The 13,497-nt window shown below is 32.6% G+C and overlaps 1 protein-coding gene across 3 annotated transcripts in view; it reads right to left on the reverse strand.

The window, feature by feature from the left end:
- Nucleotides 1-13,497, reverse strand: part of RBBP8 (RB binding protein 8, endonuclease) — a 59,789-nt gene that overhangs the window by 24,149 nt on the left and 22,143 nt on the right. For all 3 annotated transcript variants that reach the window (XM_084888044.1, XM_084888046.1, XM_084888045.1), the window contains exons 5-8: nt 11,153-11,265; nt 7,936-8,002; nt 2,391-2,566; nt 245-367 (exon numbers count right to left, since the gene is read on the reverse strand). In XM_084888044.1, the coding sequence (XP_084744170.1) occupies nt 245-367; nt 2,391-2,566; nt 7,936-8,002; nt 11,153-11,265 (479 nt within the window). The remainder of the gene's footprint in view (nt 1-244; nt 368-2,390; nt 2,567-7,935; nt 8,003-11,152; nt 11,266-13,497) is intronic.

Here is a 13,497-nt window from a genome sequence, read left to right on the forward strand (position 1 = left end):
GAAACACCAACAATGAGAGAGAATTCCTGATCAGTTGCCTTCTGCACACCCCACACTGGGGATGGAGCCCACAACCCGGGCATGTGCCCTTTACCGGAATCAAATTTTAGACTGCTAAAGACCTAGTAATACAAACAAAATTAATTTTAAAAATGTTAAAATATTGTCTAATGCAGACTGTTGGCCACTCTTGCCCACCAGCAAACACTTTAAACTAATAAAGTAATTGCAATATTTTGCTTACTAGCCACTGGAGATTGACTTTGATCACAAGTGTCAGCCACTAGAATTTCATTTTCATTTTCATTTTCATTTTCATTAGACTTATGTTGTAGATGAGTTGTAGATTTTGGAACCTTTCTCAATTCTAAAGGGAAAAAAGTAAAGATTATGTGTAAATCATCATAATGGAAAATATCAAAATGCTATTCTGATAAGCCAATACAAACCTATCTTTACCTATATTAGAAGTGCTATTTTATGAATACAACTTTCATATTCTAATAAAGAGTTCATTCTACAATTTCCCTAGAAACAAAGCTGGAAGTTAGAGATCAGCAGTAGTTAGAGGACAGTGGGAGAGCGAACTAGAGCAGATATGCTTCTTTTGATCCAAGTCTCCTAAAATGGTAATATTTTAATGTATCATTTCCTTATGTATTTGTTGTAAATCAGTAGGTCAGTTTAAAATAAATACTGCATCCCACAATCTTTGTTTTAGTTTTTATTTTCTGAAAGAAAATCCTGAAACACACTTTGTCAGAATAATTCAAAGGAAAAACAAATAATCAAAAAGTAAAGGGAAATAGACTTTTACTAATTATAACCTGAAAATAATATTAAAAAGCATATAAACTGCCCTGACTGGATATCTCAGTTTGTTTGTGTCATCCCAGTATGCCAAGGTTGCAGGTTCGTTCCTGATCAGGGCACATATAAGAATCAACCAATTAATGCATCAACAAATGGGTATTTCTCTCTCTTGCGCTCTCAAATAAATAATTTTACAAAGCAGTATAAACTTTAAAATAAATAAGCAAAGATGGTTAGAAAGAGGAAAGGATAAGTAGTCATTAAGTCAATTTTAATATAATTTGCATGGCTCAAAAGTCATCTTGCATTTTTAACCCCAAATTTCAGATTACAAGTAAAAATGGTTAGTATGAAATTAAAATAGACAAATCAAGTTTTTAAACAGTTTATGTTATTCTTATATAATAAAGAAACAAGCCAGGAGCTTTTGTGATACAAAAGAGGACTTTCCTAATAAAGAAAATTGCTGTGAATTTATTTTTCTGAATATTCTTATACATGGATTTAAACGTAATTATGCAGATGTTTATCTGTACTGACTCTTGTCTGATAACAGATTAAAAGGCCAATGCATGTTCATTCTACATCTGTGATCTTATATTTTATTTTAGCTCGTAATTATGTGTAAGATTTTTAACAGTTCTTTTGTTTTCCACTAGATGGTGATGTAAGGTCATGTAAAATGATGAAAATTATGCCAATTTTCCAATATCAAAGAGTAAGATTTACTTATTTTTTCAAAGGCATAGCTACTCTTAACATTTATTTGAATTATAAAATATGTTACAAATAATTTAGGTTAAAAATTAAAGTTTACCATATACTTTAGATCAATATTTAAAGAAATAATCTTTGTATCATGTCACATAATACATTTCAGGATTACATGAAAGGGTATTCCCAAAGCATTTAACAGACATGGTAAGCCACAAAGTGATATATTATAATGCTATTTCTTTATTACCACCAATTGCTTCAGATTATAACAAGTGAGAATAGCCAGTTAAAGATAGGATTCTCAATATGGAATAGCTGTGGGCAAGATCTGGAAAATACAAAAGTTTAAGTCAGGAATATCTGTATTTGAATTCTGACTCATCTACTTGTGAGGTGACCCTGAGTGAGTTATTTAACCTTTCTAAAGAGTATTTTTTCATCATCTATAAAATATAGGTTCTAATAGCTACATGAGAATTCAAATATAGTAATACTGTATTCAAATCACTCAGCGCACAGTAGGTAAAAATTAGTGTTAAGTTCCTTTCCTCTTTCCTGTTATCCCACTTAGATATATACACATAAAAATGTTTTTTAAATAAAAAGAAAACAAGAAACTATTAACAATGTTTATGAAATGCTGGGTATTTACATATTCAGAAGAACAATACATGTCTATATATAATACAGGTAGAAAATGCCTTTCCAGTCACTTCATTAGTGGAAATTAAATTTACAGGTATAACAAGTTTACCTGAACAATGACTATTTACCTTCCATAAAATTGAATAACACAAAAACAATAGATGGATACTATTTTTACCAAACCAAGTAACTGAAGTGTAACTCTAAATCCTTACCATTTGTACACACAGAGAGCTCCGGGTTAGTATGTGTTTGTTCTATGTATCGGACATGGAGGTTCTCTCTTCTTCGAAGCCGATTAATGCCAGAAAATGAAAAGGCTGTTATCGGTGAATCTGGAATAACATTTTCCTCAGATTCAAGCTCAGCTGCTTGATGCTGTTGATCATTCCTAGAGGAAAATAATGACAATTGAAAGAACATTAATTCAATGAATATTTATTAAAACAACTACCATAGGTATGGAGCTAGAGAAAGACACAGGTGTGAAACTTAAGACATATAATTCCTTGCATCTAAAGTTCAAAATCTAAATATAAGGATTCAAATTTTTAGAGTGGGAATATTATTGTGAGAAGAAATGTACCAAGTGTAGTTGCTGCCACTTGAAGTGAAATTAAAAGAATTTCAAATGGCAGAGAAAATCAGCGGAAGATGCACAGAGTTTGAGTAAAGGCCTGCAGTATTATATACTGGTGTTGGAGAAGAACACACTGGAACTATGTGAAGGATGGTCTTAATTAAGTGTGCATATAATTTAGAAAGCAAGAGGAAAGGAATTAAGGTTTTAGAGCATGGAAGCAATGTGACGATCCAGTAGCAGAGTGCAAGAATGGGACAGAAAGAAAAGAGGCAAGGAAATCAAATAGGTCAGGGCTACAATAGTCCAGCCAAGACCTTCTGTAGGTTTGAACTAGGATGTTGAAAACAGCTATGGAAAGGAAGGGACCAGTGCTAAAATTGTGGTAGTAGAATCAACGTGACTTGGCAACTGACAAAAATATGGTGATAAATAATACTAATTACCAACATTCTTGTAGGTCTACACTGCCAGACACTGTTCAGAGTATGAAGTTATTACTAACAGTCTCATTTTACAAATGAGGAAATGGAAGTTACTGAAGTTAAGTCACTTACTAAAATAGTAAATAACAGATCCAGGATCTAAATCCCAGCAGCCAGACTCCCAGGATAATATTGATAACCATTCAATGTGTTATCCTTAGTGTAGACCAAGAGACAAATGACTGACTGTAGGATTCTACCTTTGAGTTTCTGGCACTGCTTTTATTTAGGTGCCCTTATAGTCTAGTCTCAAAACATTAGTCAGAACAGACCTATTAAAACTCGTTATGTCACTCCCCTGATTAAAACTTGCCACATCTTCCCTTTCACACAAAATACCAAAGTCCTCTTAATGATTTATAAGGTTCAATATGATCTGACTGTTCCCCTTGCCTATATCCCCTGACCTGCTTTCATTATAACACACCAGCCAAACTCCTACCTCAGGTTCTTTACTCTAACTGGTCCATTTGCTTGGAATGCACATACATCACATGGCTAATTACCTCATCTCCTTCAAGTCTTTGCTGGAATTTTACTTTCTCCTTAAGGCCTATCTTGAACACACTAATTGAAATTGCAATTCTTCTTCCTATGCCTTAGTAGTAATTTTTTGTTATTCAGAAGTATTTACTGCTTTCTAACATAGTATATAATGGACTTACCTATTGTTTACCTGCTAGAATGTAAACAAGAGATAAGGACCTTTGATTCACCAATATATCATGTGTCCACAAGAACAGGCACATAGTAGGTACTCAATAAATATTTAGTGAGTAAATGATGAGTATGAGAGATTCCCAGATCCCACTAGAAAAATAAATTTGTGCTGATCTAGGCATATAGCACCTAAAGACTGGGTTTGAATTAAATTATAATTATTGAGTAAAGTTAATTAACTTGAACTCAAATGACTTTCCTATGTCAAATCATTACTGACCTTTTCTACAACTTAATTCCTACCAGTATAGCAGGCGTTGAGTCTTTACGTGATATGCTACTACAGTCATAACAATTTGTAATACCTCTAAACATACAATATGATTACCTCTAAACATACAATAATATAAAAATTTTATAAACTATGATCAAAAGAGATTAAAAAAATTAGAAGATGAAGATTAATATTTTCTAACATTTATTTATATCTTAATTTCCTGGATCATATCAATATTACTGTGGTCTATAATCCTATATTTTTTATTGAAGATTTTAGAACTATTTAGAGCTACTATCTTATTTTTAATCTCTCCCTACAAATTTAACTGTCTTATTCTGGAAAAACAGAGTAAGCTGGTCATGAGAAAGGCTTATAAATTAATGGAGTGTGAAATTTATCTGACCTCACTTTAACTAATCACATCACAACCTACCTGCCTATTAGTCATAAAAATTCAACCTGAAACATGAATGAGTCATAAGAAGAAATTGACTTCCTGGCAGAGCCAATCACAAAAGAAGAAAAAAACAAACCACAATTGAAAACTAGCTCTAACTAGAGATGTCCAAACTAAATAAACAAGTGCTGCCTTCGTTCTTCTTTGTCATAAAAAAAAAAGGGGGGGGGGGGAGGGTGGAGAAACCAAAACAACTTCCATGTGCCCTCTCATTAGTCCAAAGCTTGAACCTGTCCAAACGCTGTAGCCGCTCTCCACAGACCTCCAGTAGGGGGCATGCAGGAGGCAGTGGATCAATGATTCTCATCATTGATGTTTCTATCTCTTTTCCCCTCTCCCTTCCTCTCTGAATTCAATAAAGATATATATATATATATAAAATTGATTTTTTTTTATAGAGTTAGAAACATTGATGAGAGAGAAACATCGATTCAGCTGCCTCCTGCACACCTCCAACTAGGGATGTGCCCGCAACCTAGGTACATGCCCCTGACCAGAATCGAACCTGGGACCCGACACTATCCACTGAGCCAAACCGGTTTGGCCAATAAAGATATATTTAAAAAAAAAAACCTACACAAAACAATAAAGATAATTTAAAAAAGAAAAGGACTCAGGAGGGCCAAGATAGCTGTCTTCATGTACACAAAAGACCACCATGTAGAAGAGGGGATAACTTGTTCCAGATGGTCCCAGAAGGCAAAAATCAGTATTGACAAATATAACTTATATGTAAGTAGAGTGATTTCTACACAAATTCAGAAAGAACTTTCTAATAATTTCATCTCACTGAAATTAAATAGGCTTGGGAGACTGAACTTGTACTAAAGGTATTCAAACAATTATGTTAAAGAAGTCATACAAGGAATTCAATTTAGAAGAGGGCAGTATAGCTCATTTTAAAAAACAAAATGAAACAAAAACTTTATTTTTTAACTCTGTCCACCTAGAAGAGAACAGTGAATGACGTGAATCCTACAGTCTTTAGTGTATACACTTAAATATTGACTCCTTTGACTTTCACTGAACCAGTACATCCATTTCCGGAAACAAAGAGTCATGACCCTCAGTGGTTGCCAACTGGTGGTCCGCAGACCACTGGTGGCCTTTAAGGTCTGAAAGGTTGGCAACCACTGGTGATCCTAATACCTACCTTAGTTAATTATCTGCCTTCTGTGACTGGTAGAGTTGAAATACATATATTTAAACTTTCTAATGACTAACTGTTACTGAGTAATTTCTCACTATAATGCCATTAAATAACTGTCCTACCATATAAGGTATCTGTAATATCAAAATCAGTCTAGGTGAGTTAGAATTACTACATTTCACAAGCAAAAGTATAGGTCAAGTAATTTTTCTAAAGTTCAGGGGAACTTCAGGCGTTAATAGCATAATGTTATGTTAGGTAGTCAGAGGAAACCATGTTGCCTTTATGAGATAATACTTGTTATTTCTTTTAACCACAAAGAAAATTTGTTCAAACAGAGCAAGCTACAAAGAAGTTGCCTTGTGAAAATAACAACTATCTTAAATTTCAGAAGAGAATTAAAAGATAATAGATTACCTCCTACATTATTCTAAGGCATATCCTACATAAGCATATTTGCTCTGAGCTCACCTACCTGATTAATCTTTTAAAAAATATATATTTTACTGATTTTTTTACAGAGAGGAAGGGAGAGAGATAGTTAGAAACATCGATGAGAGAGAAACATCTATCAGCTGCCTCCTGCACACCCCCCACCAGGAATGTGCCCGCAACTAAGGTACATGCCCTTTGACCGGAATCGAACCTGGGACTCAGATCCATATCTTTTACATACGATTAAAAACCCAAAAGCTGTTTGTTTTTATCCACAACCTAACCTTGCCGTAACTGACAGGATGCTATTTATAGTTCTTATTTATCCCACCATTTCATATGAGCATTCGATGGTTTGCTGTAAAATTATCAATGTGCTTGGCTACAGGATGATACCTCAAGCTCCCCTGTGTTATATAATCATCTCTATATAATCTGTATTGCCTTTCATGTAATTAAAAATAAGATGTGAACTCTGAATCATATCTGCTTCCAAAGATTTCAGATAAGTGATTGTTGACCTATATTAGTTTATGTTATGGGAAGTTATTTAGCAAGGTAAGTTATGATGTTTTGAGCACATCAACCTTGATACTTTTGATTACTGAAGATAAATAAGATAATATTTATATGTTATATAGTGGTTAATAGAAATTAGGTGATTACCTCAACAACCAAGATATATAAAGTATATTGAAACCAAGTAATGTCATTCGCTTGATAGAAATTTAGAATTAGTTTATTTTTAGTGTTCTCAAATTCAAATATTTTTCCTGTTGAGGTTCATTGATATTTTAGAAAAGATGTAAAAGCTGAAGTTTAAATTACAGTAAAGATTAATCAGGTAGCTGAAACCGGTTTGGCTCAGTGGATAGAGTGTCAGCCTGCGAACTGAAAGGTCCCAGGTTTGATGCCGGTCACTGGCATGTACATTGGTTGTGGGCACATCCCTGGTAGGGGTGTGCAGGAGGCAGCTGATTGATGTCTCTCTCTCACCAATGTTTCTAACTCTCTATCCTTTTCCCTTCCTCTCTGTAAAAAATAATCAATAAAATATATTAAAAAAAATAAAAGATATGAGTCTGAGTGATGGTGTTAAAACCTACTAACTGTGAGACCAGGACAAGTTACTTGACTTTTGTGAGCTTTGATTTCTTCATCCATAAAGTAGAGATAATAAAACTACCTTGAAGAATCATAATGAACAATAGAAATAGTAAACAAAAAAACACAAAAAAAGAGTAACTGATACACAGGATAAAAGTTACTTTTATTCTTTAAGAGAAATGGTGGGAGAGGGAGAGATCAGAGAGAGAGAGTTTTTGTGGCCTGAGAAGTGTGTAATACTTATTCAGTTTGCTCTTATGAAGCTTCCAGGACAAGGCTGGAAGAAAAGTAACAAAACTAAAATATTTATTTGAAATATAAGTATTTTAATAATATATTATTTATAATAATTAAAATTAAAACATTTTAAATAAAAATATTCTGATACTTTCTTGCACTAAGAGATGTATACACTTTCCATATGCATTCTCAAAACATGAACAGAATTATAGTGATTTTCTTTACATTTTTTTTACAAAACACTATAATTTTTTAAAACAAAATTTGTAACTCTTAATATATTTTTACAGTTTGTATAGCTAAAGAAAAATTGGGAGAAATATTCAATTATTCAATTTTCTAGTGAAATTTAGAAAATATACTTACTCAATTTTCTGCTGCAGTTGTTCAGAAAGCTTTTTATTTTCTTCCTGTAGAGTATTCTTTTCATTCACTTAAATATAATGTGAAAAAGGCGGCACATATTATAACTCTTTTAACATGTATGTCAAGCTTTTTCAATAATTTCAACAATTATAAAAAGTCAAAATGTTAGGATTAATGTTACCATGCAAAGCTAATTTGTTACTAGGTAGTGATTACATCTCATATTGTGCCAGTTCCATGTAAATGATTAATAATTTTATGTAATGCTTGTGGGCAAAAAAGAAAGAACGCCTCATGTGCTGGGGAGCAGAGTCTGATTATTCACACTGAGGACAAGAAAGCATTCCACCTGGTCACTCAGCTCTACTGATTTCAAACACCATTTTAGTGAAAGTCATTTATCTTGAAATAAATCTGATCATAAAAGTAATATAACACTGGATATCAGCGTAATTTTTATAACATAAACACACTTAAGTCATATTTTCTTCTTCAGTCATACTCTATGTTTTATGAGTAATTATATCAGTAGTCTAAACATATCAACTGAAGTCTGTTTGCATCCACCTCAACTAAATTTTTCTATCCACCCATATTTAATTTATAAAGCAAAAACTCAATTTTGGGCTATAATTTCCACTGTAGCAGGACAAATCTCTTAGCAATCCTTACTATGATGTTACTGATTAATTAAGCATGTGCTTTACTAGGAGCTCTCTCTCTCTCTCTCTCTCTCTCTATATATATATATATATATATATATATATATATTGCTCCTAGTAATATATATCTATATCTCTATATCTCTATAGATATATGCATACACAAGAGATCAATAACAATAAATACAATTAGCCTATATCAAATAAAGTTAATCATATTCTAAAAATTTGTTAGTAATTTAGTGCTTTACTAATCTAAACACATTTTCTTTTATTTTTTAAAAATATATTTGTATTGATTTTAGAGAAAGGAAGAGGAAGAGATAAATAGAAACATCAATGATGAGAGAGAATCATTGATTGGGTGCTTTCTGCATGGCCCCTGCTCAGGGATCAAGCCCATAACCTAGGCGTATGACTTCCTGGTTCATAGGCTGATGTTCAACCACTGAGCCACGCTAACCAGGCCTAAAATATTTTCTTACACTGATCCAAACAAAATTTTTTTATTATCTACAATATGTGAGGTTGCTATACTAACTGCTATAAAGGATCTAGAAAAACCTTAAAATATTGACAATGGCCTAAAGAAAAGTATAGTCTAATGAGAGACAAGCTAATAATTAAACACATTTTATATACCTGAAAGTGACAAGGGCATTAGAGAGGAACAGATAAAGTACTAAAGAAAATTGCAAGGAGAAAAAGGTTTTGGGCCCTTGAGATCAGAAAAAAATTCACCACAGAGGACAAATGAATTGGATAGGTGATTATTCTATGCAGAAAATTAATGGAACAAAGTTAGAAAGAATGAGTGGGTATAATAAATGATAAAAAGCCTTCAAAAGCAGGCTAAGAAGTCTAAAATTAATCTTAAAAATTAAGTTATTTTCACAGATGAATGATGGGAGGATTGATGTTTTAATAGGTTATATATATCAAAGTGAGAAGAAAACACTGACAAGTTAGGCTATTGTTAAATGAGTTGATAAAAAAAAGAATAAAAATAAGAATTAAAAAATGATGGGGGGAGAACAGGAGTGGGTTGGAAGAGGTTAATAGGGGGAAAAGGAGGGCCTATGTAATATTTTATAATATAAAAACACACAACAAAAACAAAAAAACAATGGTAAAGCCCTGGCCAGTATTGTCAGGGTCACTAGTTCAATTTCCAGTCAGGGCACATGTGTTGGAGTGGGCTCGATCCCCAGTAGGGGGCATGCAGGAGACAGCAGATGAATGTTTCTGTTTCTCCCTTCCTTTCTAAAATCAATCAAAAAACATGTTTAAAAACAATACAGAAAATCCCAGTATAGAATCAAATTAAAGCTGTGACACTCAAGAGTGTATCCAAAAGCAAGCGGCACCACCCTGATATTTATCTTCAATGAATAGGAGGTACAAACCAAAATCGAATCAAATTAAAATGAAATAAAAGAAAATCAAATATCCTTCAAATTCAATAACTGGGAAAGAGTAATAACAAAAAAAGAAAGAGAGGACAGGAAGGAAAAGGTAGCAATAAGATAGAAACACCAAAAATTCAAAAACATGAAGCCCTTAGTGTTTTTATTTTTATAATAATTTTGGGCCCTGGCTGGTTTGGCTCAGTAGATAGAGCACTGGATCAAAGGGTTCCAGGTTCAATTTCGGTTAAGGGCACATGCCTGGGGTTGCAGGCTTGATCCCCAGTAGGGGGTGTACAGGAGGCAGCCAATCAATGATTCTCTCTCATCATTGATGTTTCTATCTCCCTCTCACTCTCCCTTCCTCTCTGAAATCAATAAAAATATATTAAAAAAATAAAAATAGGTAAAAGAAAAGGTTAAGAGAGGTATTAGAATAGAAAACGGTTAAGAGAAAAAAGCTAGGAATGAAAGAAAACCCTATATAAAATGGGTAAGGAGTCTAACTGAAAATGGTATACTTGTAATAGTATGTCATGAAAACAAAAAAAGTATACACCTTTGTAGAACACTATATTGTTTTGTATTTAAGTTTACTAATAGTCAAATTACACAAAATAAAAATAAAACCAAAGAAGCAAATATGGACATATACTTCTTCGTCTTACATCTGGTGAGACTTTAAGGCCAATGTGGTCAGTATGTGCACATACTTATGGTAAGTATTTCTTTTTTAATATTTTATTCATTTTTTTACAGAGAGGAAGAGAGAGGGATAGAGAGTTAGAAACATCGATAAGAGAGAAATATCGACCAGCTGCCTCTTGCCCCCCCCTTCCCCCCACTGGGGATGTGCCCGCAACCAAGGTACATGCCCTTGACCGGAATTGAACCTGGGACCTTTCAGTCTGCAGGCCAATGCTCTATCCACTGAGTCAAACCGGTTTTGGCCTGGTAAGTATTTCTTACTAGAATAATCATGAGATTAAATCTATATAAAGTGAAGGAAGGACATTTGAACTTTTGCCTAAATAACGAAAAATATATGTACGTAAACAATCCATTTATTTGGTTGCAACCAACTTACTAATAGGTTTTAACAATAGTACATTATGCTTTAAATACTTAATAAAGAAAAAGAAAACTCACTAAGCTCTGTGATAAGTTTAAGATTCTGCTGCCGGATATTTTCAAATTCTTGCTGTTTTTTTCGCATATGTTCTTCAGTTACTGCACAGCGATCACATAGTCCTGCTCTTAATCTATGAAACAAAACCAAAACATTTTAGAACTTAAATGTTCTCATAAAAAAATAAGTAAATAAGTGAGTGATGGATGTGTTATCCCCAAAGGATGGGAATTCTTTCACAATGTATATGTCTGTCAACTCACTAAGATGTACACTTTATTTTACAATTTTATTTGCCAATTATACATCAATAAAGCTGAAATTAAGAAATTTTTTTTTCAAGTACTAAAATAATTTTTAAATATTTGAACTCCAAGATTTTTATGCTTTATAAAGAATTAAAGAATTGACTTGGCATATACAGAGAAAATTAACTAATTTAATGATATAATCAGACCTTTAAAAAGTTCTCAAATAGACTGAAATCATGCTATAAAACTTTCTACAGATTGCAATTCTGAGCAAAATTCTGTAAAAAATCTACTATATTCAAACTCTTTTCAAGGGAACTTATTTATTGAAGAACCTACCCTTGTTTTAATATATTATAGCCAAAATATGCCAGTACAATACTCAGGGGCAGCATTATATTTTAAGCAAGCTTGCATTTGCTTTGCTTAGCACATATCATAACACTAATGAGTACTCAAAAACATTTTTAGTTGAATCAATACTAAAGATTAAGGAACTAAAAGTTTTTTTAAGTCACCTCATATTTTGTTCCCTTCAGTATTAAAAAAACAAACACCCAGTGTTAGAAAAAATTCACAATGCACTATTATGTAAACAAAAAATGATTACAAATAGCTTTTATTAATTATGTGTGAGTGCTAAAGAACAGAGAAAAATACATATAGTACATGGGGAGAAGGGAACGTGGAGAGAAAGGTGTACTCCAAAATATTAATAATAGTTATCTTGCAGGTATCAGTATTATAGGAGATTTTCTTCTTAGTGTTTTTCTATATGTTTCAAAATTTTCCTCATTTCATTTATATAATCAGAAAATATACAGTTAAAAAAGACATATGACCCACATTAGGAACTTAGAAAATATATTCTTAGAAAATAATTTCATCTCAATAATCTAAATGAATAAGGTAATAAGCATTTAAGTGTCTAAGGAAGCCAGAGCCTAGTAGTATAGACCATTAATTTTTTTTAAAAAGGAAATAAAATATGAAAACTATACAACTAAAACAAACAAAAAGAACCTAGAGATTTTTTTATATAAAAGTAAAACTCATAAACAGCGGTTTGATAAGGATATAAAAAATAAAGGTTAGAGATCAAAGGTTGCATTAATGGAATGACAATTTCTAGAAGCCAAAAATCACATGACATTAAAAGGTCTCTGAAAAACACTGAAGGAGTTAAACTGCATTAACCAATTTTAATGAATTATTTAAATGTCATTCTACTAGCCAGTTTGCCATTAAAAACTAAACACCTATTGTTTCTAAGAAATCATATCTGATATATTAAAATGTTATAAAGTATAATGAAAAACAATCCCTGGGGACCCCTAGTTTCCAAGTTTAAAAATGCCACTGACACAGTTATAAAATAAAGCAATATTCCCTGGCTTGTTTATTACTTCCAGATTTCTTCAATCAACTGCCACTCTTAATAATATCTGTGAGTCAACCCCTAATTGCTCACTGGTCCTAGTTTGAGTTTAAATGGATGTGAGAAAATATGCTCCCATTTCCATCAGCAGGGCTCCCCTGCTTTCCTCTTGCCTATCCTCCACTGTAGCTGTCAGAGAAAGAAAAAAATAGCCTCACTTTCACAGGAGAATGCAGTAAATAGGAAAAAAGGGAAAGAAGAGTAATTTCACTTGTAAGAACAGACAGCAACATATGTTCTGAGTTTTATCCCAGCTTGTTCACAGAAATGAAGAAATAATAACTTATTTTGGAATTAAAACTCACCAGATTGATAAGTATGCACAATTGCTTTCTATATCTCCCAAAATTTCCTTAAATTTATTTATTTTCATTCAAAAGGGTTTCACTGAATATCTACAATTAGTACTGTAGGTACCATAAATACAAGGGTGGCCAACATAATGTTACTTATTGACTTTGTAACAGTCTGCTAGAGAAAAACAGACAATAAAAAATTACAACAAAGTATGATTTATATCATGACAGAAAAAATACAGGTACTATTATACATAATAAAAGCCTAATATGATAAGTGTCTGGTTGACTGGATTTTCTGTTCTACCCACCAAAGCATAATATGCTAATGATATGCTAAGGTTCAACTGCTCACTATGACGTGCACTGACCACCAGGGG

Source organism: Pipistrellus hanaki, assembly GCF_964339955.1.
Source record: "Pipistrellus hanaki genome assembly, chromosome: 6".
Taxonomy (NCBI): Eukaryota; Metazoa; Chordata; class Mammalia; order Chiroptera; family Vespertilionidae; genus Pipistrellus; species Pipistrellus hanaki.